Source organism: Pagrus pagrus (assembly GCF_965226575.1).
Source record: "Pagrus pagrus genome assembly, chromosome: 15".
Classification (NCBI taxonomy): domain Eukaryota; kingdom Metazoa; phylum Chordata; class Actinopteri; order Spariformes; family Sparidae; genus Pagrus; species Pagrus pagrus.
Window position 1 is genome coordinate 14,096,137 of NC_140199.1, and position 18,093 is coordinate 14,114,229.

At 43.9% G+C, this 18,093-nt stretch overlaps 1 protein-coding gene across 1 annotated transcript in view; it reads right to left on the reverse strand.

Moving 5' to 3' along the window:
• The window catches only part of ttc7a (tetratricopeptide repeat domain 7A), a 48,609-nt gene that overhangs the window by 24,192 nt on the left and 6,324 nt on the right, over positions 1–18,093 (reverse strand). The window contains exons 4-15 of the mRNA XM_084374743.1: positions 17,483–17,613; positions 16,811–16,932; positions 16,017–16,095; positions 15,537–15,706; positions 13,169–13,232; positions 12,799–12,936; positions 9,762–9,845; positions 8,810–8,914; positions 5,695–5,812; positions 5,134–5,191; positions 4,703–4,775; positions 4,439–4,599 (exon numbers count right to left, since the gene is read on the reverse strand). Coding sequence (XP_084230869.1) covers positions 4,439–4,599; positions 4,703–4,775; positions 5,134–5,191; positions 5,695–5,812; positions 8,810–8,914; positions 9,762–9,845; positions 12,799–12,936; positions 13,169–13,232; positions 15,537–15,706; positions 16,017–16,095; positions 16,811–16,932; positions 17,483–17,613 — 1,303 coding nt within the window. The remainder of the gene's footprint in view (positions 1–4,438; positions 4,600–4,702; positions 4,776–5,133; positions 5,192–5,694; positions 5,813–8,809; positions 8,915–9,761; positions 9,846–12,798; positions 12,937–13,168; positions 13,233–15,536; positions 15,707–16,016; positions 16,096–16,810; positions 16,933–17,482; positions 17,614–18,093) is intronic.

The following is an 18,093-nucleotide window of genomic DNA, read 5'->3' on the forward strand; positions in this document are numbered from 1 at the left end:
ACTCTATTGAGAGAAGCACAACATCATGAACGTCAAATGAAAAGAACAACTATAATAAAAATTAAGAAAGACTGCATTAGTGGCAAACATTATAGACAGGTAGCTAATCAGAAAAAGGGGAAACTGCTAAAATATAATAAAATTGTTATTATATTTTATTATAAAATACATGTGCACAAATATGTACAAGTATACAAACTGGAAAAAATATGAAAAAATCCGTCTCCAATATAAGCCTGTATCAAGTAAAGGCCCTATACTAATATACACTGGCCACTATTTGAGAAGCTACACCAACTTCTTTACAATGATGTCAAATTAACACCACCTTGTGTATTTCACAGAAAGAAATATCCAACTGATCTGAGTCAACCAAGGATAGAGTGTCTTCCACCTATTAATATTCACCGCTCCATCACAGTGTTTCCCTCGCAGCTCCAGAAAAGGTAGATTTCGTCAAGATTACAGCACTCAGAACCACACATCAGATTACAAAGGCTGTCATTAACAGCCTCCCGGGAATGAGGCCGGTGTTGTGTTTAAGGACGAGTGGCAGCGAGCGGTGTAGCTCAGTGTAAACGCGGTGGCCAGTTGAGCGGTGAGTGCCAGCGTAAACTCCATATAAAAATAGCTAATAATGTTCCCTTGAAAAAGTGGTACAGCTACAGTATTACTCATTCTGCACTCCCACAGATCAGAGTGTGTATTCTCTACAGGCACACGGGCGCATGCAGATACACGAGTAGGGCGCACACATCACATTACACTATATATATATTTATTTATATATATATATATATATACACACACACTACATGCATAGAGATTAACACACACAAGCCTGTGCAGACAAGCTTGCTTCGTGTAGTAGAGCATAAGCCAGGCATGCATGTGCACGCGAATACACACACTTGTACAGATGCACACACACAAACACACTTGCTCATGCTGCAACATCCCGTTAGATGAATGCAGAATCAAAGGCTGGGATTAATCATTCTCTTTAGTACAAACTGCGAGACCACGAACACTCTCTCTCTCCCCCCTCTCTCTCTCTCTCTCTCTCACACGCACACACAAACACACACACATGCACACACAACCCTCCCCCTCTCTCCCTCTCTCGCCTCAGCTCTCTCAATCTGTAGCAGAATCCCATTTCACATTGAAATGCATGCCTGTTTACTGGGTGATTAAAATTTCAAAGAAAAGGGAGCAACGGAGACGGAGAGATCAAAAAGATGAGAGGCAAGGGGAGAAAAAGATGGTGAGAAAGAAAGGGGAAAGAGATGGAGAAGGAGAGAGAGGAAGACAGTAGCTGGGGATGGAGGATGTGGGAGAGAAGGAGGAAGGAGGAATTCGGTGTGCTACAGCGAGCTGACAGTTTGCTGTGGTGCAGAGAGGCAGTGGCTAACAAGAATCACACACATGCATGCACACACACACACACACACACACACACAAACATGCCAGATTACTATCTTGTACACACGTACACCCACATCCCCTCACCCCCACAACACACAAGTACACACACACACAACTGTCGCGGCATGCCAAGCACCATGCACGATACGAGCTTTGATCTCTGATGCTCGCTCACACATTCAAAGCAAATGATATTCAATGAGCTTGTTACTGAGAAAACACCTCCTTTCACTCTCTCTCTCCTCTCTGACTCTGAGGTGTGCAACTCGGCCTCAGCCTGGCGGGTTTGGATTCGTTTCCATGTGCACAGCACAGTTTGGGTTTAAGGATAAAATACTGTCGATAACTGTAACTGTTTGCAGTGCATTCTGATCACTGTGTCACTTTACTCACTTTGAACATTCCTCTCCATCTGCATGTTGACAATTATTTGAACTACAGTCATCTTTCAGATTGTCGTGTTTTAGTTTTGGTTCATAAAAGCTGCATTATTGCTAATAGCCTATGTGTAATATGGCAACTATTTACCTAAATACAGCAGAGTCACACTGATTTATAGTTTTGTTTCTGTTAACATTATGAATGTAAGTCAAATATTTCCTCTTCTTTTAGCTCTGTTTTGGTCTCCGCCAACTCCTGTGGCATGTATCTGTCTCTTTAGCTGCTAAATTCTCCACTTTGTTCACCATATACTCGCTGACTTTGTCTGTTTGGCTTTTGGTGCTGGGTAGGTAACTTACTAGTCCTAATTTAATAATGATGCCTCTACGTGACCTCCATAAGAAAACGTGTCTGTGACTCTTAACGGCCGTCACTGGGTCGGATTCCCCATGAAATCATAACATTACTACTGCTGTTAACTTTAGCCTTCTCAACAAAGTGACTATTACAGAGCAATCAAATCTGTTAGCTGTAGGCTACATGTAGGCTAACCTAGGTGTTATTAACCCTACATAGCCTAAAAATGAAAATAAGTGCGCTAACCAGGTCAAGAACGTGTTTTACAGGAGTTCGTAGTATTCATACCACTTTGTCCACCATACTGTTGTGATTGACTTAGCTAGCAATTCATCAGTGGGAAGTATTATTAGATGTGATTAAGTTTCTATATTATACACTGTATAATGTTTCCAGTAATATTCACAGGTAGTTAGTCAATCAGCAGCAGACTAGACTTGTTTGTTACATTGATGCTGATGATACAGTGCTCTAACTCCGAGACAGAGGTTGAAGAACGAAAAAACGTCATTAGCTGCTGCTCCCAGGCCAGTTGGGCCCAAATGAATTGGGCCAGGTCAGGCTGGGACTAACATCTCAGGTCTGTGCAGAACTCTAATGTCTCTCTTCCGCTTCAAAGATGCTTTACCAGCACAACATCAAACCTGTAAATAATCATTAGAAACACAGATCGACAATCACACAGTTGATGGACACTAAGAATTAATTTTAATTCAGCTCTTCCATTCAGTAAACTACCAGTGTATAGATCCCTCTCTCTCTCTCTCTCTCTCTCTCTCTCTCTGATTCAATGTCTCTCTCTCGCTCCATAACAACAGTTTGGGAACAACAACTGATGCTGCCTGCTCTACCCATATGACCTCATGGTTACCGGGGCGATGGGGATTCCTGGCGCAGAGAACGATGTGATTGGCTGGGCCTGGAAAAGAGCTCTTAAATGGGTCAAAACAGTCAAGTATCTACAGTGAGGATGTGTGTGTGTGTGTGTGTGTGTGTGTGCATCTAGAAAGAGCGAGCGCAGATTGCGCCTTCCAATTGTACATACAGTACTGATCAGTAAAGCTTGTGTAATTATAAAACCATCATCTTCCCTGCATCCACCCACTCTGTCTCTGTGTTTTCTTCCTCCTGTCAGGCTCTCTCTCTCACTTACATTCTTCCTTCCCTTGGTTGTTTCATCAATTTTCTTGTTTTTTCTGCATTTCCTCTCTCTTCCTCTCCCTCCTGATGCATGGATGTACCCCATCTGTCTGTGCTGGGACCATGGAGGCCAACACTGACCCCAAATGGCTGTATTATGAAATGCTTTGCTGGGCTTTGAAATAGAGAAAACACATCAGAAAGATGATGCAACATGCTTCCATATTATGGTGAGTGCGAAATAACTGGCCTGGATTGTTACTGTTATCCAACTCGGATACAATGGAGCTTCATCCGCGACTAATGAATGTGTTTTTAATGAGTTTGTTCAGGATGAATGAATCCTCCTGTGAGATCATGGGTGCATCTTTAATCTTTAAAGTTTCAGGGCTATACTGCTGCTAACTTGCCTTAAACCATTTCATTTCAAGCAGTATTCTTATTGCAATTTTAATTAGTAAAATAACAAGTATCTGCATAGTAAGCCTCGGTGAGGTATGACACAAAGATAGAAATGTGAAATAGTGGACGCATGGTTAGAGATGCCAGCCCATAACCAAAAGGTCACAGGTTCAATCCCTGCAGCGTGTCCTTTCAAAGAGTCCCAGAGCAAATCAGTGAATACCTCCCTGTCCCAAAACGATTAGAGCATAAACGTCCAAGTCAGTTTTTTGTTTTAACCTATTTAGTGTAGTAGACAGGTGGGTGTGTGTAACGGACGACTGAGCTCTGATGGTGACGCAGCACCGGGGCTCGGGTCAGAGCTGCAGTGTTAAAAGGGTAAGGGTGTATGAGGGGCATAGGTACCGCAATGCAGGCCTCTACTCTGACACGTCTAAATAAGGCGTCAAGTGTGTGTGTGTGTGTGTGTGTGTGTGTGTGTGTGTGTGTGTGTGTGTGTGTGTGTGCTTGGCCTCCAACAAAGTGGAGCTGAGACACCCTATCCCTACGGAGGGGACTAGTGTAAGGACAGGGCCACACTGCACCACACTGAAGCTACTCTTAGACACACACACGCACTGTGCAAAGTCTAAAAACACAGCTTTCGATTGGTGCCTTATCCTCAATTCACCAACACTTCCAACAACATTTTCTATAGCCTGTGTGAGTGGGATGGTATTGTGGGCTTTACTTGAAGTTGCTGGGGTGCTGGCTGAGGGCCAGGCCCAGGGTGTCCAGAGCATGACGGTGGTGTTTCTGGGCGCTGAGCAGCAGGGTCAGCAGGTGGAGGGAGTGTAAGTCGTCCCCACGGAGAGACAAAGCCGCCTGCAGAGGCTCTATGGCTGCTGATACCTGTCAGACACACAAGCGTTCTCCGGTATAACTTGCAATCTGCAATATTTTCCGATTATTAATGACAAAATATGTAATATTGTTCCCATTTGTTTGCTCATACCTGGCGTACAAGTGCCAGCTGCAGAGCCAGATACATAGCAATCTGTGCGTCCTGGGGGTCTAATGAGTGAGCCCTGTGGGGGAGAGAGAGAGGGCCCTCATGGTTCACGTTGTGTTGGCAAAGGTGTTTATGGCAGGAGAGTAAAGTTTTCATATGTGCCATAAACTCCAAAAACCTGGGTCTCTGTGGGATACTTCTGTGAGGCTGAACTTGGGCACAGATGTCGTGCTTTGAGCTAAATGCTAACATCTGTATACTAACAAGCAACAAAATGCTTATGCCTTGTTAACATGTTAGATAAGATGTTACCATCTTAGTTTAGCTTGTTAGCATGGCAACAATTGGCAATAAACACAAACACATCTTAGCTTCGCAGGCAAACTGGTAAACAGAAAGGACGTGTGAGGGAGAATGGGGGAACCAGAACTCACTTGCTCAAGGCTCGTAGTGCTTTTTTGTTGAATTCGTTACGATCAGCTTTCAAAGTGGCTGCAGAGAAGAAGAAAGAACCAAAGTTTACTTGGTACAGTTTTAGCTTTGCTGTATTTTAGCAGTAAAAGTATACAACTAGTTCTCGGACCTACACGACAAAAAGAGCCTTTGTCATTAACCTCCGAAATGACCCACAACCATGCAAAGGAATATTTTTATTATTTATTATTTTTGGGAATAACATTTTCTCGCCAATAGTTAGATAACTACTGTCATGTGTCACTCTCTGTTTGTTATATATGTAGCTACAGTATAAAGCCAGGAGACAGTTAGCTTAGCACAAAGGAGGTGGAAGCAGGAGGAGACAGCTAGCCTAGCTCTGTCTGGATGTTTCCGGTAGGATCTTTTTCTTTAACCTTCATCTAATTCCCAAAATGTAAAACTATCAGCTTTGGTAACCCTTTTCGTTTTAAGCATCTGAACAAATGAAAGATGCTGCAGTTCTCCAGGAGAGGATATTCTCAGTGTATTTGTCTGCTGGTTAGTTCGTGTGTCCTTACCCTCTGAGGCCTGTAGACTGCAGCAGAGTCCCAGAGCCAGGTAGGCCCTGGGTAGAAATTCTCCGGCTTCTTCCCCCATCGACACCACACTCTGCGACAGAGCCTCTGCCTCCTCGAACTGGACACGCACACAAACACACACTCAGTTATCCTCTGAAGGATGTTAGTTTATACTTCAATGGGCAAGTGAGCTACTAAATTACGCTCACGGTAATCCAGTTCGATCACGAAAACAATAACAACAAATCTTGAAGGAGGATTGTAAGCAGGACCTGTAACATCCTCTTCTACATAAGAGGAAAACCTTCGGAGCGTTGAGACCTAAATGTGGCCGAGGCTCAGCAGGGGATGGACTATTGATGGCTGGGCCTGGCGTGAGTTTAGTGCGAGGACAGTCCGAGTAGATTCAGTTGAAGGACAACGCAGAGTTTGCTGAAGGACACACACACACACATACACACACGCTCGCCCACACGCGCAGCAGTAGACTGCAGGCGGTGTGCGGCTGAGCTGAGCCGAGGTGCTCTGAGCAGAGGAAAAAGTGTGTCACTATGTGTGAGGTATGGCTGCCGGCGGGCGGGCAGGTGGGTAGGTGGGCGTAGGGGGGGTTAATGCCTTTGATAGCACGCCACCGCAACAGCGAGCTCTGACACGCTCCCGCTCGCCCTCCTCCTCCACTCCTTCCTCCCTTCATCCTCCTCCTGTGCTCTCTCTCTCTCTGTGTCTCTGAATCCAGTCCTTGCAAGTTCAAAACCTGCACACAATAGCCAGTCATTTAAACACACAGCTCGTCCCTGCACATCTTAGGAGGATTAGGTTTTTTTCTCTCTCTGCCTTGAATGGTGTGAAAGAAGAACATGTCGCTGCTGCCGGGTGAAAACCTCGCATCTGCAAAACTGCTCTTCAGGAATTTATAAAAGCGGCTTTGCTTTCAGATCGCCAATCGTGCGGTTAGTAGTGACGTCAGGGGGTTCGGAGAGGGTTTCATGCGGCCCAGGATCCATTTATAGGAGCGTAATGCAAACCTGAAAAAATCTGAAGACATTATCGTGAAGTTTTGTGTGGTCTGTGTGCTAGTGGGCCGATGCAATTAGCAAGAAAAAAAAGCTGCCGACTAGATAATAGTCCAGACTGTCCAGTGGGGCTGATGGTGGATAATGGTGGCCCATTTATGTAATGCCCCACTGCACTATGGCCATAGTGTCCCATTGTGATTACGGCTGTAAGCTCCTTAGTGTCTCCGGCCTGCCATGATCTCCAGCCACTGACAGATGTGCTCTCTCCATTCGCCCCTGTTAGCTCCTCTTTTCTAATCTCTGACCCCTTTCTCTCTCTCTCTCTCTCTCTCTATCCAACCCACCCTCGCTCGTTCTCTCTCTCTCTCTCCTTCCCTCCACTCTAAACACCACTGTTGATGTGACTTTCTCCCTCCTGGCCAGATCACGGTGATTCTTATCTCCCAGAGTGACCCCGGTGTCAATCCCAAAACATTAGCGGTGAGTGAGTCGTAGTGATGACTTTCTATGTACACACACTAAATGTTCCATAAAGCTGACACAACTTCACCTTTCAGCTTATCATCCTACGAGTGTTCGCTGAAGCTCAGAGGGCAGGTCTGAGTAAATGTAAATGCACATGCATGGATTACAAAACTGACTGCAGATTTGAGATATCTCATTAGATACAGCTGGAGAACAGATCCTTGCTCCTATGTCTGTAATCCTGTGAAATTTGAACCTAAGTCTGCTCCCTTTTTTGCTTGTGACCTCTTAATACAAGACAAAGGCTGCTTTTGACCCATATCACAGGGTGTGTGTTCCACTGATGAATGATTTTCGTCTCATAGAGTCTCAGTGGAGCATGCCCAAAGAGGTAAACCTATACAGCCTTTAGCTTGTAGCTGTAACGTTGCTGCTTTCATTCACAACACAGCCATACAGGCAGTTGCCTGAAATGTCTTGAGGTGGTAGATTGGTGGTGCAGATTTTTCCCTGAATATAGATCCCTACTCCCATTCACACACGCCCCCATGCAGGAACTTTTCCTGGACACTTCAGTGATTGCCTGCATGTGTGAAAGGAGTTTCAGAATTAGAGATACAGCTGTGCAAGCGGCTTCACATGGTGTGATCTGAATGCTAACGTCAACAAGCTAACATGCTCACAATGACATGATAACATGCTGATGTTTTGCAGGTTTTATGTGTACTATGGTTGCCATCGCTTAAAGTTGAGCATGTTAGCGTGCTGACATTTGTAAATTAGCTCTAAATACAGTTGAATGTGTTAAATTCAGTGGAATTTTTTCCAAAATCTGTCGTGAGATTTCAGTCTGGAACAAGGCTGTGGACTGAGTGACAGATGAACCGACAGATACAGACATTGCCATCCATTACAGAGCTGCCAGCAAGGCTAAAAATGAGCAAATGTTAGGTAACAGTTGGAAAAATGAACTGTCATATAATTTGATTTTGTCTTGTTATGTCTGTTTTGGCTTGTCTATTTTTTGTCCTGTTTTTGTCTTGACTGTATCGCAGTAATCATCCCAGCAACAGAGCCCCGGGTTCTCTTGTGTTTCTAGTGTAATTCTTAAACTGGACAGGATCATTTCTTAAACTGATTTATTCTTTTGCTCTTTTGTCTCCTTTCTTCTGGGATGTCTCCTTGTGGAGAACCTGATTACCGGGTTTGGAACGACTGCTTTAAGGCCAAAGGCACACGACAGAGGGATTTTTACTTGTCTCCTTTAAAGGATTTTACTTTTTAGAGGTGCTGATGTCAGATTCATTTAGGGACCCCCTTTCATCTTGGTGTAAACATCTGCCTCTCCCTATCTACTCTCTAAATAAAGGAGTTAGCAAGAGCAGCAAAAGCCACCACATGGCTGAACAGACATGGAAAACAGCTCCACCTACAGAAACTCATCCATAGAAAATTCAAAGGTATCACAGCAACAAGTATCTCTGGGACATGTGGAGCAAAAACATCACAGCAAGAGCAAAAATAGCATAAAAAATGAGGTCTTAGGTCATAATTTTAATCTCAATGTCTGTCAACTGCATGTGCGTATGTGTATTGTGTAAACAAGTGCATGTGAATGTTTTGTGTGTATTCACCCAGTGCAGTTGGCCGATGCAGACTTTAGCAGCCAATAGGGGCAATGAGGGATCCTGTGGTCTCATCCTGGCACACTCTTTAAATACAGACACAGCACCAACTCCCTGTAACACAGACACACACACATCACTGACAAATTGTGATTCATGTGCACGCAGCAGCCACTTATCATGCAGCCACAGATGACATGGATCGCTTTCAAGCGAGTGTATCAAACACACATCAACTGTCCTTACACAGCCCTAACAGACCCATTTAGACACACAGTCACTTAATACATGTAGGCCAATCATTAATGGACCACACGCACGCGCACATGCACCCACACATGCGCCCACACACACATGCACACACCCGACCGGCCCTAAATAGAAGCGGATCTGACGACACTGAGGCGGCCCCTTCTCCTTCTAGGGAGCAGCCTATTTCGAGAGCTCTCCATTGATCTGCAGTGTCACTTTATCCTGCAACCCAGATCAATTTTTCTGTCACACACATGGGTGCACACACACACTGAGGGACAGAGAGGTAGAAGGAGAGAATGAGAGATTTGTAAGCTATTCCTGCTCCCTTTGAGGATTTCAAAAATGTCCATTTTTTTTACATTACAACGATATGAAACTTTTATTTATCTGCCAGCAAATTCAATGGCTTTTCGATAATTTAAAGTAGCAGTTAGGTGTGAGGGTTGCCACAAAGGACCTATAAACATATTAATAAAGTTCTGTCTCCTCTTTTAGTGTACTTTTTAAATTGTCCATATGGAGTAAAACACCACCAAGCTGCTTCTCACTTGTCTGTGAATGCTATTTGTTGCACGTCTGGACGTGAGGGTGAGTCAGAAGCAACGCAGTGTATAAGACAGAGGTATGGCAGAAGATGGATGTCTCCTTTGGGTGTGGCGTGGTGTGTGACGGGCCGTTGCTGTTATATAAGGAGAAATGAGCTCACCTTCCCGGCCGCCATGAGTGACAGGCCCAGCTGGTGCCAGAGGTGGAACTCGTTGAATGCAAACTTCATGGCTCGTTCCAGACACTGCGAGGAAATGCAAACATTCAAATATGTATTAGTGATACAGTTTATACAAGTTGGATGCGTAGGTACAGGTCGATGGTAGACAGTCTGACCAGGTGACCCTAGATTGAGCCAAAACAAGAGAGAAAAAGATGTGAAATGCATAAAAAAATGAGTGCTCAAACTGTTCCAACGCTGAGCCATCAGAAGACAAAGTCAGGAACATTACAATTAGTCACCACACTGAATGGCCACTCTTCTTGACTACATTTTTCTAGCTTGAAATGACTGTCAGTCACCACTCACCACCCACTCAGTGCTCTTTCACTACATAATAATGTGATTGATGTGTGTGTGGATGAGCAGAGGATGGCGTGCGGCGCCGCTCAGTAAGATGTTGTCAGTCATGCAGAAGTGAGCTAAACCAAGAAAAAGGTCTGCCTAATATTCTGATTAAATAATGTGCACTTATGAGAACGACTGCTGACCGTTTAACATGCGCACAAAGATGTCCTGCTGCAAAGAGCTCAACATATCCACCAGTGTGTGATCTGATTAACTAAGAGTGTGGGCCATGCAGCTAATTGTATCAGTGACTAGACTGTGGGTATTTCTTTAATGATGTAATGACTGAACTAAGCTGATTAACAATTAAAATACAGCTAAACTTGTAAAGTCTACTACTATGGAACTGCAACTGCTGCTGCAACATACGTAATGGTGCTGACCCTTGTTAACCCTGCTAAATCAGGCCCCCACACATACCAAATCCCAGTTTAACCTCTGGTTAGGGGGTTAATGTGCAGAGTTAGGACTGGGGTTCAGACACATCGGGATGTAGGAAACAGAAAACTGCCAACAGCCAGGGGTAACTCAGCACCCTTTCTCACCTTCTGTACTTAGTGGAAAATGCTTCTGCTCCATTACATTTTAGATGGAAAGACCTTTTTGTTCCACATTCACTTGATAGCTCTACTGCTAATATACACTTTGCAGGTTCGGGTTTTGAAATATAATGCACTGAACCCTTTCAGCCAGGAAGGAGGATCCCCTCTGATCCCTCTCCCAGGACGAACGGACATGTGATAGATGCTGCACGTGCAGAACAGACCAACAAGAACAGAACAAACGTTTCACAATGACAACATTTATAAAACATGTAGATTACAAAATATATGTGAAGAACTACTACATAAAGTAGTTGAAAAGTCTACAGCTAGCAGCTCTGTAAGGAAACCAGGGTCTGAGTCCTGTGGGAGGCAATGTTTCTTTATTAACTGTATACTCAGTTGACTTAATATTTTCTGTTTTAGGATGTATAAAGCTGCTGAATGCAAACTGTGTACATAAAGTTTAGCGAAAATCCATGGAAATATATTTCGATGTTGCTAAGACGTCCAGTTGACGGCTAGGTGGCGTCCATACATCGTCACAACCTTTGTTCCTGAACTATTCCTGAACCATAACGGGATGGCTTGATTGTATGTTCAAACAATGGTCACACAACATCTCAGTGTTTGCTTGTTGCAGCTGATGCTGGTGGGAATGTCTTTTTATAAACAAGAATTCAATGAATAGACAGTTTGACTTGATGATGGTACTGGATCACCAATGATTGTCAAGACATTTCACTTAGCAGCAGTAATTGCAATGTCAGGGTGGCGCTAGATTAAAAGTCAAGAGCTCACCAAAGTAATTTGTGAGTCATTGATTAGGGACCTTGAATATCTTTACCAGATTTCATGGAGAATTCATCCAGAAGTCTGGACCAAAATGGTGGACCGACTGACTCACACTGTCATGCTGTGAGCAGAGCTAAAACTGTCTCTACCTCCACCAGCTACTCACACATTAATGACCCAGTAATATTAATCCAATAATCTAACATATAGAATCATACATGCCTCTGAAAGTAGAAGTCCAATGTACTTTTATCGGATACAAGTTTTATTCTTAGGATTTAGGATTTGACAGGCCAGATGTCAGAATAAAATGTTGGGATTTTACATTTCTGCAGACCACTGCTATGGTAAAATGTGTACATCAAATGTACCATATTGACATTTCAGCAATACGTGTCATATCGCATTTACGTTACATTTAAAGGAGCCGACTTTCATGTTGGGAGGGGACCGTGGGTGGCGTTGCTGAGCCAGAGACTACTGTTCAAGATGGTGTTTCAATATTTGTGATGATTCCTAACCCTAACCAAGTAGTTTTTGTGAAATGAATTAGCTAATTTTATTTGTTTTCCATAACAGCCATACATAGTCTAATACATACCTGAGTATCATCCAACTGAAGTTTGATATTGGAATCAGAACTAGCTGCAGACAGGATTGATTAATGTTTCACTACGTCTGTAATCAATCAATGTGAATTGTATTCATCACATCAGGGATGGATGGCACTGACTCACTGACATCTAATTTTTAATAAATGGCCCGTACTGGCCTCATATTTCAGCAAACTGATCCTCTGGTCGAGGTGGAATTACCTCAGTGTGTTTGAGTGTGTGTGTGGTCCTCCTCATAAGATGACTGATGCTATCTATGAATCAGTCAGACAGGTGGACAAACCTAATTTGAGACGACCCTGCTAACCTCCGCCTCCCCAGCTTCCCACATCTGGGTAGAGGTCACATCAGGGGGGTAACAGAGCTTTTAAAAAAAGTGAGAAACTGTAGGAGGATTTGGAGCGAGATGAAGAGTGAATGAGAAAAGGGAGGGAGAAGTATAAAAAGACAGACCGTGAGGGGGATGATGTGAGATGGGGGAAGACTGCGAGACAGTGAGAGAAAAAGACACATAATCCCCTTCCTCAAAGTGATAAGGACATTCATTAAAAAGTTTGGCAAAGGCAAAGCTCTCACTAACACATCTCATCTCTCACTATTCTGCTCCCCCCCTCAAACCTCCAGCATAGAGTGTGTGTCTCTGTTTGTGTGTGTGTGTGACTGTGTGTGTCACCGCACCTCAGACAGCATGGCATACTGCCCCCTCCTGGCCATGCCGATGGTGAGCAGGTCGTAGACAGAGGTTGCATCCTGCAGGCTGGCCTGGCGAGCTTCGGCCTGGTCTGGCAGACGACTGATCACCGCCTCGCCGCTGGCCTGGACGAACAGAGATGCTGAGTGAGGAAGGGAAAGAGGAAGGAGGAAGAAGAGGACAACTAAGGAAGGGAAAGAAGGTGAGACTGATGGTCTCAGCAGGAGGGTCCTCTGTTAAAAGAAGTGTCTAATCCTTGTGTGTGTGTGTGTCTGTGTGTGTGTGTGTGTGTGTGTGTGTGTGTGTGTGTGTGTGTGTGTGTGTGTGTGTGTGTGTGTATGTGTGCGTGTGTCTCACCATGGACTCTGTGATGAGCAGCAGCAACACAGCCTCCTCCACAACGTCCTGGGGACAGAAGCAACTGCCAGGACACAGGAAACAGGAAATAGTACCATATAACAGGAAGTCTATCCCTCTCTCACACACACACATACACACACACGCACACACGCACGCACACACACACACACACACACACACACACACACACACACACACACTCACAGTTTGTCCAGAAGTAGATAGGCAGATTGCTGGGAGTGTCCAGTTTCTGTCTCAATTGTGGTGCTGTAACACAACACGGACCACCGTGGGCGTATCACCACACAGCACTATCTCAGATGTCCCACACACACATACACACACAGAAAATAACACGTTGACTCCTTCATCTCTTCCCTCTCTACCTCTCCCACCCCTCTCATTCATCACTTTCTTTGCCTCTCCTCCCTCTCCGGTCGGCTCCGTGTCCCATTAGAGGACACATTTACCAGACACCATCGTGGCCTTTCCCAAAGAGGTAACTGATGACAAAAGCCAAGAACAATACTGAAGTGCAGCTATTCCTCAGGGTGCAGTCTCCTGTTCTTACTCTCCTTCTAATCTCAGACATGGATTTAGATCTTCACTTATGATAGTGTGGGCAGGATTAGTCATGTGGCGGTGACTAAGTATGGCTCGCAGGGCCTGAGCAACGAGCGCAGGATCCCTGCAAAGAGGGAAACGCAGGAACGAGGCAACGAAATGTTGATACGGTTCAGTGTGTTGATGCAGATAACCGGTTTGTCATGTCAGGACTGTGCACTGCACTTTGAACCCGTGTGAATATGAAGTCACCTTATGTTGTGTTTAGTCACGCAATGTCATGTTATGCTATTATGTGTATCATGTTATGCTCTGTCAAACTGTTGTGCTGTAATGCTATAGCATGTTATGTCACGTTATATCATATCCTACTTGTAATGTCTTGTTCTTTAATGTTATATTATGTTATTTCATGTCACATTACTCGTTCCAGTTTCAACATGTGAGAAGACACAGTGTAAAGGGGGTTCAGCAAGTCCAGAACTAAGAGGGCTTTAAACTGCAGCTGTGTTCAAAGTTGCTCAGGACCACACAGGTGATTAAAGGGTCATTAAGGTAATTGGTTTTAGCTTTGCGATTTGAGTCTTCCCAGTTCGGCTGACCATATCACCACCTGTAGAGGCAGAAAAGTAAAAAGCCGGTGGAATATTCAGAGTTTGTTTAATCATTTATAGCAGACCTTTTCAACCGGCAGACCGTGGGCCAAACGCAGCACTTTAACAACCTCATTCCGGCCCTTTTGATTATTTATATCAAAGGGCTAATAGGCTAATTAGCCCTGTTGCTAAGCACAAATTACTCCTATTTCATTAAGATTTTAACCCAGGCTGTTTCAGCAGAGGGCATTTACAAGAATTAAACTGACAACCTACTTCTAAGGTTAAAAAGGTGCATTGTTTTAGTCCTGCAATGTGTTGTCCATCACAAGCGTAGTAACAAGCATAGCATACTTGCTCCGGCTTGGGCATACATTGGCTGTAATAACCAGGGATGGGTGAGTTCAACATTATCTGTATGTGCATCCCTACTCAGAATGGAAGAAGGGAGGACTAACCAGAAGTTTTTAACTTAAGCCTCATAACTGATACAGGTTTAACATTTGCTATAATATTTATTTTACTCAGATAACACTCATTTCAGTCAAGTACTCACTCAACCTTAGCAATAACCTAAATATGAAATGTTAAGACAGTTAATTAATTAGGAGGCAACATAATCGTGTGTGTCGGACTTTGATTGAAAAATCCTGTTCATCACATTATGACAGGTATTACAGGAGTGCAGTATTAGTTTCTTTTTCTTCATACGAGCAGAGCTCTAGACTGCACTTATAACAGGAGCAGAGGTGTGTGAAACACTTTGGGCGTGCTGTGGGATTCCTCACCCTCAATGACCCAGCAGAAACTGGCTGCCTATGAGCTCTCTCTAGGAAGGCCTGTTACCTGACTTCCCACGTGGGCGGCCTTTTAGTTTGTTACCTCACAATGACTCATGGTCTTCAGTACAAAAGACATGTGGACAAAGGGAGTTGAATAACTGCCAACTGCTACAGTTGTTGGTACGACAGTATCTTGGACAAAACATGGGCTGAAAGTGAGACTCTGACAAAGGAAGTGGAGACCTTCAGATAACTGCTTCGGGCACAATAGTGTTGCAAAAAAGAATCACAAGAGGCAACAACCTTCTTAAATGTTGAACTTGAGGAAATAAACTGCTCGCTGACAGTCGGGTAGAATAGATAGGAGTGTTCAGAGTATCGAGACAGGTCGAGTGACATAGAAATGGAGCAAACAATACAAACCAGTCGGTGCTGTAGCGTTGCGGTGGTTTAACGGTGGGGTAGATGGCGTCTTTGGAGGCGGCGGCTCCCTCTCTGTGGAGCCAGGCGGTGGGTGGGGGGCCCAGTGGGGGCCAGTAGCTGTCCTCACTCACCGAGCTCAGCAGCACCTCTGCTAGTTTCCTCGCTGCAGACTAGGAAGAAAAAAATACTGGGTAGATGAGAGTACGTATTAAGTGATAATAATGTCAGCAGGAACGTGATGAGGAGCAAAACTGTACTTTGAAGAATAGTCTTCAGTGTCAAAAGCAGTGTCTCATTTATTTGTCATATTTCATGTAGATGTTTCTAACATGTAACATGCTTTATTAAAGTGCCTGTTGGGTTGACTCATTTAAAGCGTTAGCATATAGCTTGAGTGCCCTGATACACTGTAGAAACATGAAATGCTTGGAAGCTAGCAGCAATGCAAACGAAAAACTATTTGTGTGTGTGACACCTCACCTTTCTGAAGCTCTGAGACCCTCGTGACTCCACCACCCTGAGCACCCTACGCAGCTGGTGAGCACCCTGCGCAAGATGACTAACACAAACACACACACACACACACACACACACACACACAAACAGTAGGCGTATATCAATGAGATGTATAGGTTGTGAAGGTGTAACACTGAAAAAATAAATAAACAAGCAGAAAAAAAGCTGACAGTGATACGAGAACTTTGTGAACAATCCACTGATATCCTGACTGCAAACAGCTTCACATAACCAGGTTCTCAGCTTGCCATATAAACAAAATGGGAATGTTCAGTAATGAGTAGAGCCGTACACCCAGTTGCTAGTGTTTCTTATATTGAATTAACGCCCCTCTGAAACAGTTCGAACACAAACTGAACATTATAACCTTCATGCAGGCAGCATTTACTGCAGGGCTGTTGTATTGGACTGCATTACTTCTAGGTAGGTGTACCTAATAAACTGGAAACTGAGTGTTTGTGACATTTAGAGCAACACTGACACCTGCTGGTCTAAAATAAAAATGCATCACTGCCGCACTGAGGCCGAGAGGCGCTCAAAAGCTCGTCTGTGATTTCTTCTCCTCCTCACTTTCCACAACAGAACGAGATAAGAGAGCCCAACGTTCCCTCCGTTACAGATGAGGCTGACTGAGCAAAGACTGCAGACATTAAACACACTGAATAACCAGCGATGAACAAAACACAGGTAGATTATTTCCAGTTGGTAATAATGTGTGTGTGTCTGTGATGGTGTGTATGTAGGGTTGGCAGACTCACCCCCTCTGCAGCAAACAAAGGTAAGCACTCTGTAATGCAGCCTGCACAAAGTAGCCCAGCTCGATGTCCACAGGTGGAAGCAGACTGGCTTTGGCTATCTTGGTGTGGGGTGTTGATACTGTCTGAAAATACATGACAAGTTTATTTTTACTCTGCTTAAACCTTTAGGTAGCTTTAAATCTTTGTCAATGCATCATATTTCAGAAACTGACCACATTGTATGTAGAATCTTAATCTGAAAAGTAACCAGCAGCTATAGCTGGTGTAAATGAAGTAGAAATATGAAGCTGCATATAATGTTGAAAATGGAAATATAAGTAAAATACCTTCGAAATAGTTTTTATGTACTTTAACCCACTGACAGATACAGAAAGATTAAAAATGATTAAATACAGAATATTTGTGTCAGAAAATGTTACAGAACTGAAATGAAAAATAAACTGAAACAAACGGGGCTGCAGACCAGCCGACAGCAATCATAACAAAAAATAAAAGGGTAAATTGGAGGAAGGAAAGAAACTGAAAATTTCCTCTGAAGGTAAAATGTCCTTAAGTCATGCAGACACACCGATACAACAATACATTTCTACCTTCAGTGTTAGTGACACAAACACTCACTCATGACAACCTGCACACGTATCATGCATACTCTACACGTATACACAAACACACCTTGTCAAGCTCCTGCAGGTAGGACAGAGCAGCGTCACAGGCCCTGAGGAAACAGGACAGACTCTCCTCCTCTCTCTCTGACAGACGCACACGAGACACTGAAGAAACTGTCTGGTGGTCCAGAGACAGACCTGAAACACAACCAGAGACACCATATGTAGAGACTTGACCGTTATATGCTACCATCCAAACTAGTTGGTGAATTATGGTTTACCAATACAGAGCTGGCAGGTAATGCAATGAACACATTACATACTGAAAATCATATGTACAGTATAATTTACAATATATCAAAAAAGGGGGAAAAGATTCAACTAACTGTAGTCGATTAAAGCATCTAAAATGAATAACATGTATTCATGGCGCTATAAAAACAGAACCTAATTTGTTTTAAATGTCTTTGATCCCCATTTCCTCATATAGTCTTGTTCAGATGGAAGCGCTGAACACAGAGGAAGAAGTGAGCAGATGCCAGGTCTGACGTCCGTTAGCTGACTTATTGGTACAAATAAGCAGTGAGCAGGAACATTTCTAGACTGCAGGAGGCCTGTGACGGACAGCAGCCTCAAAACCAGACGCCAGCCCTAATCAAATAAGCAGACAGCTGCCGA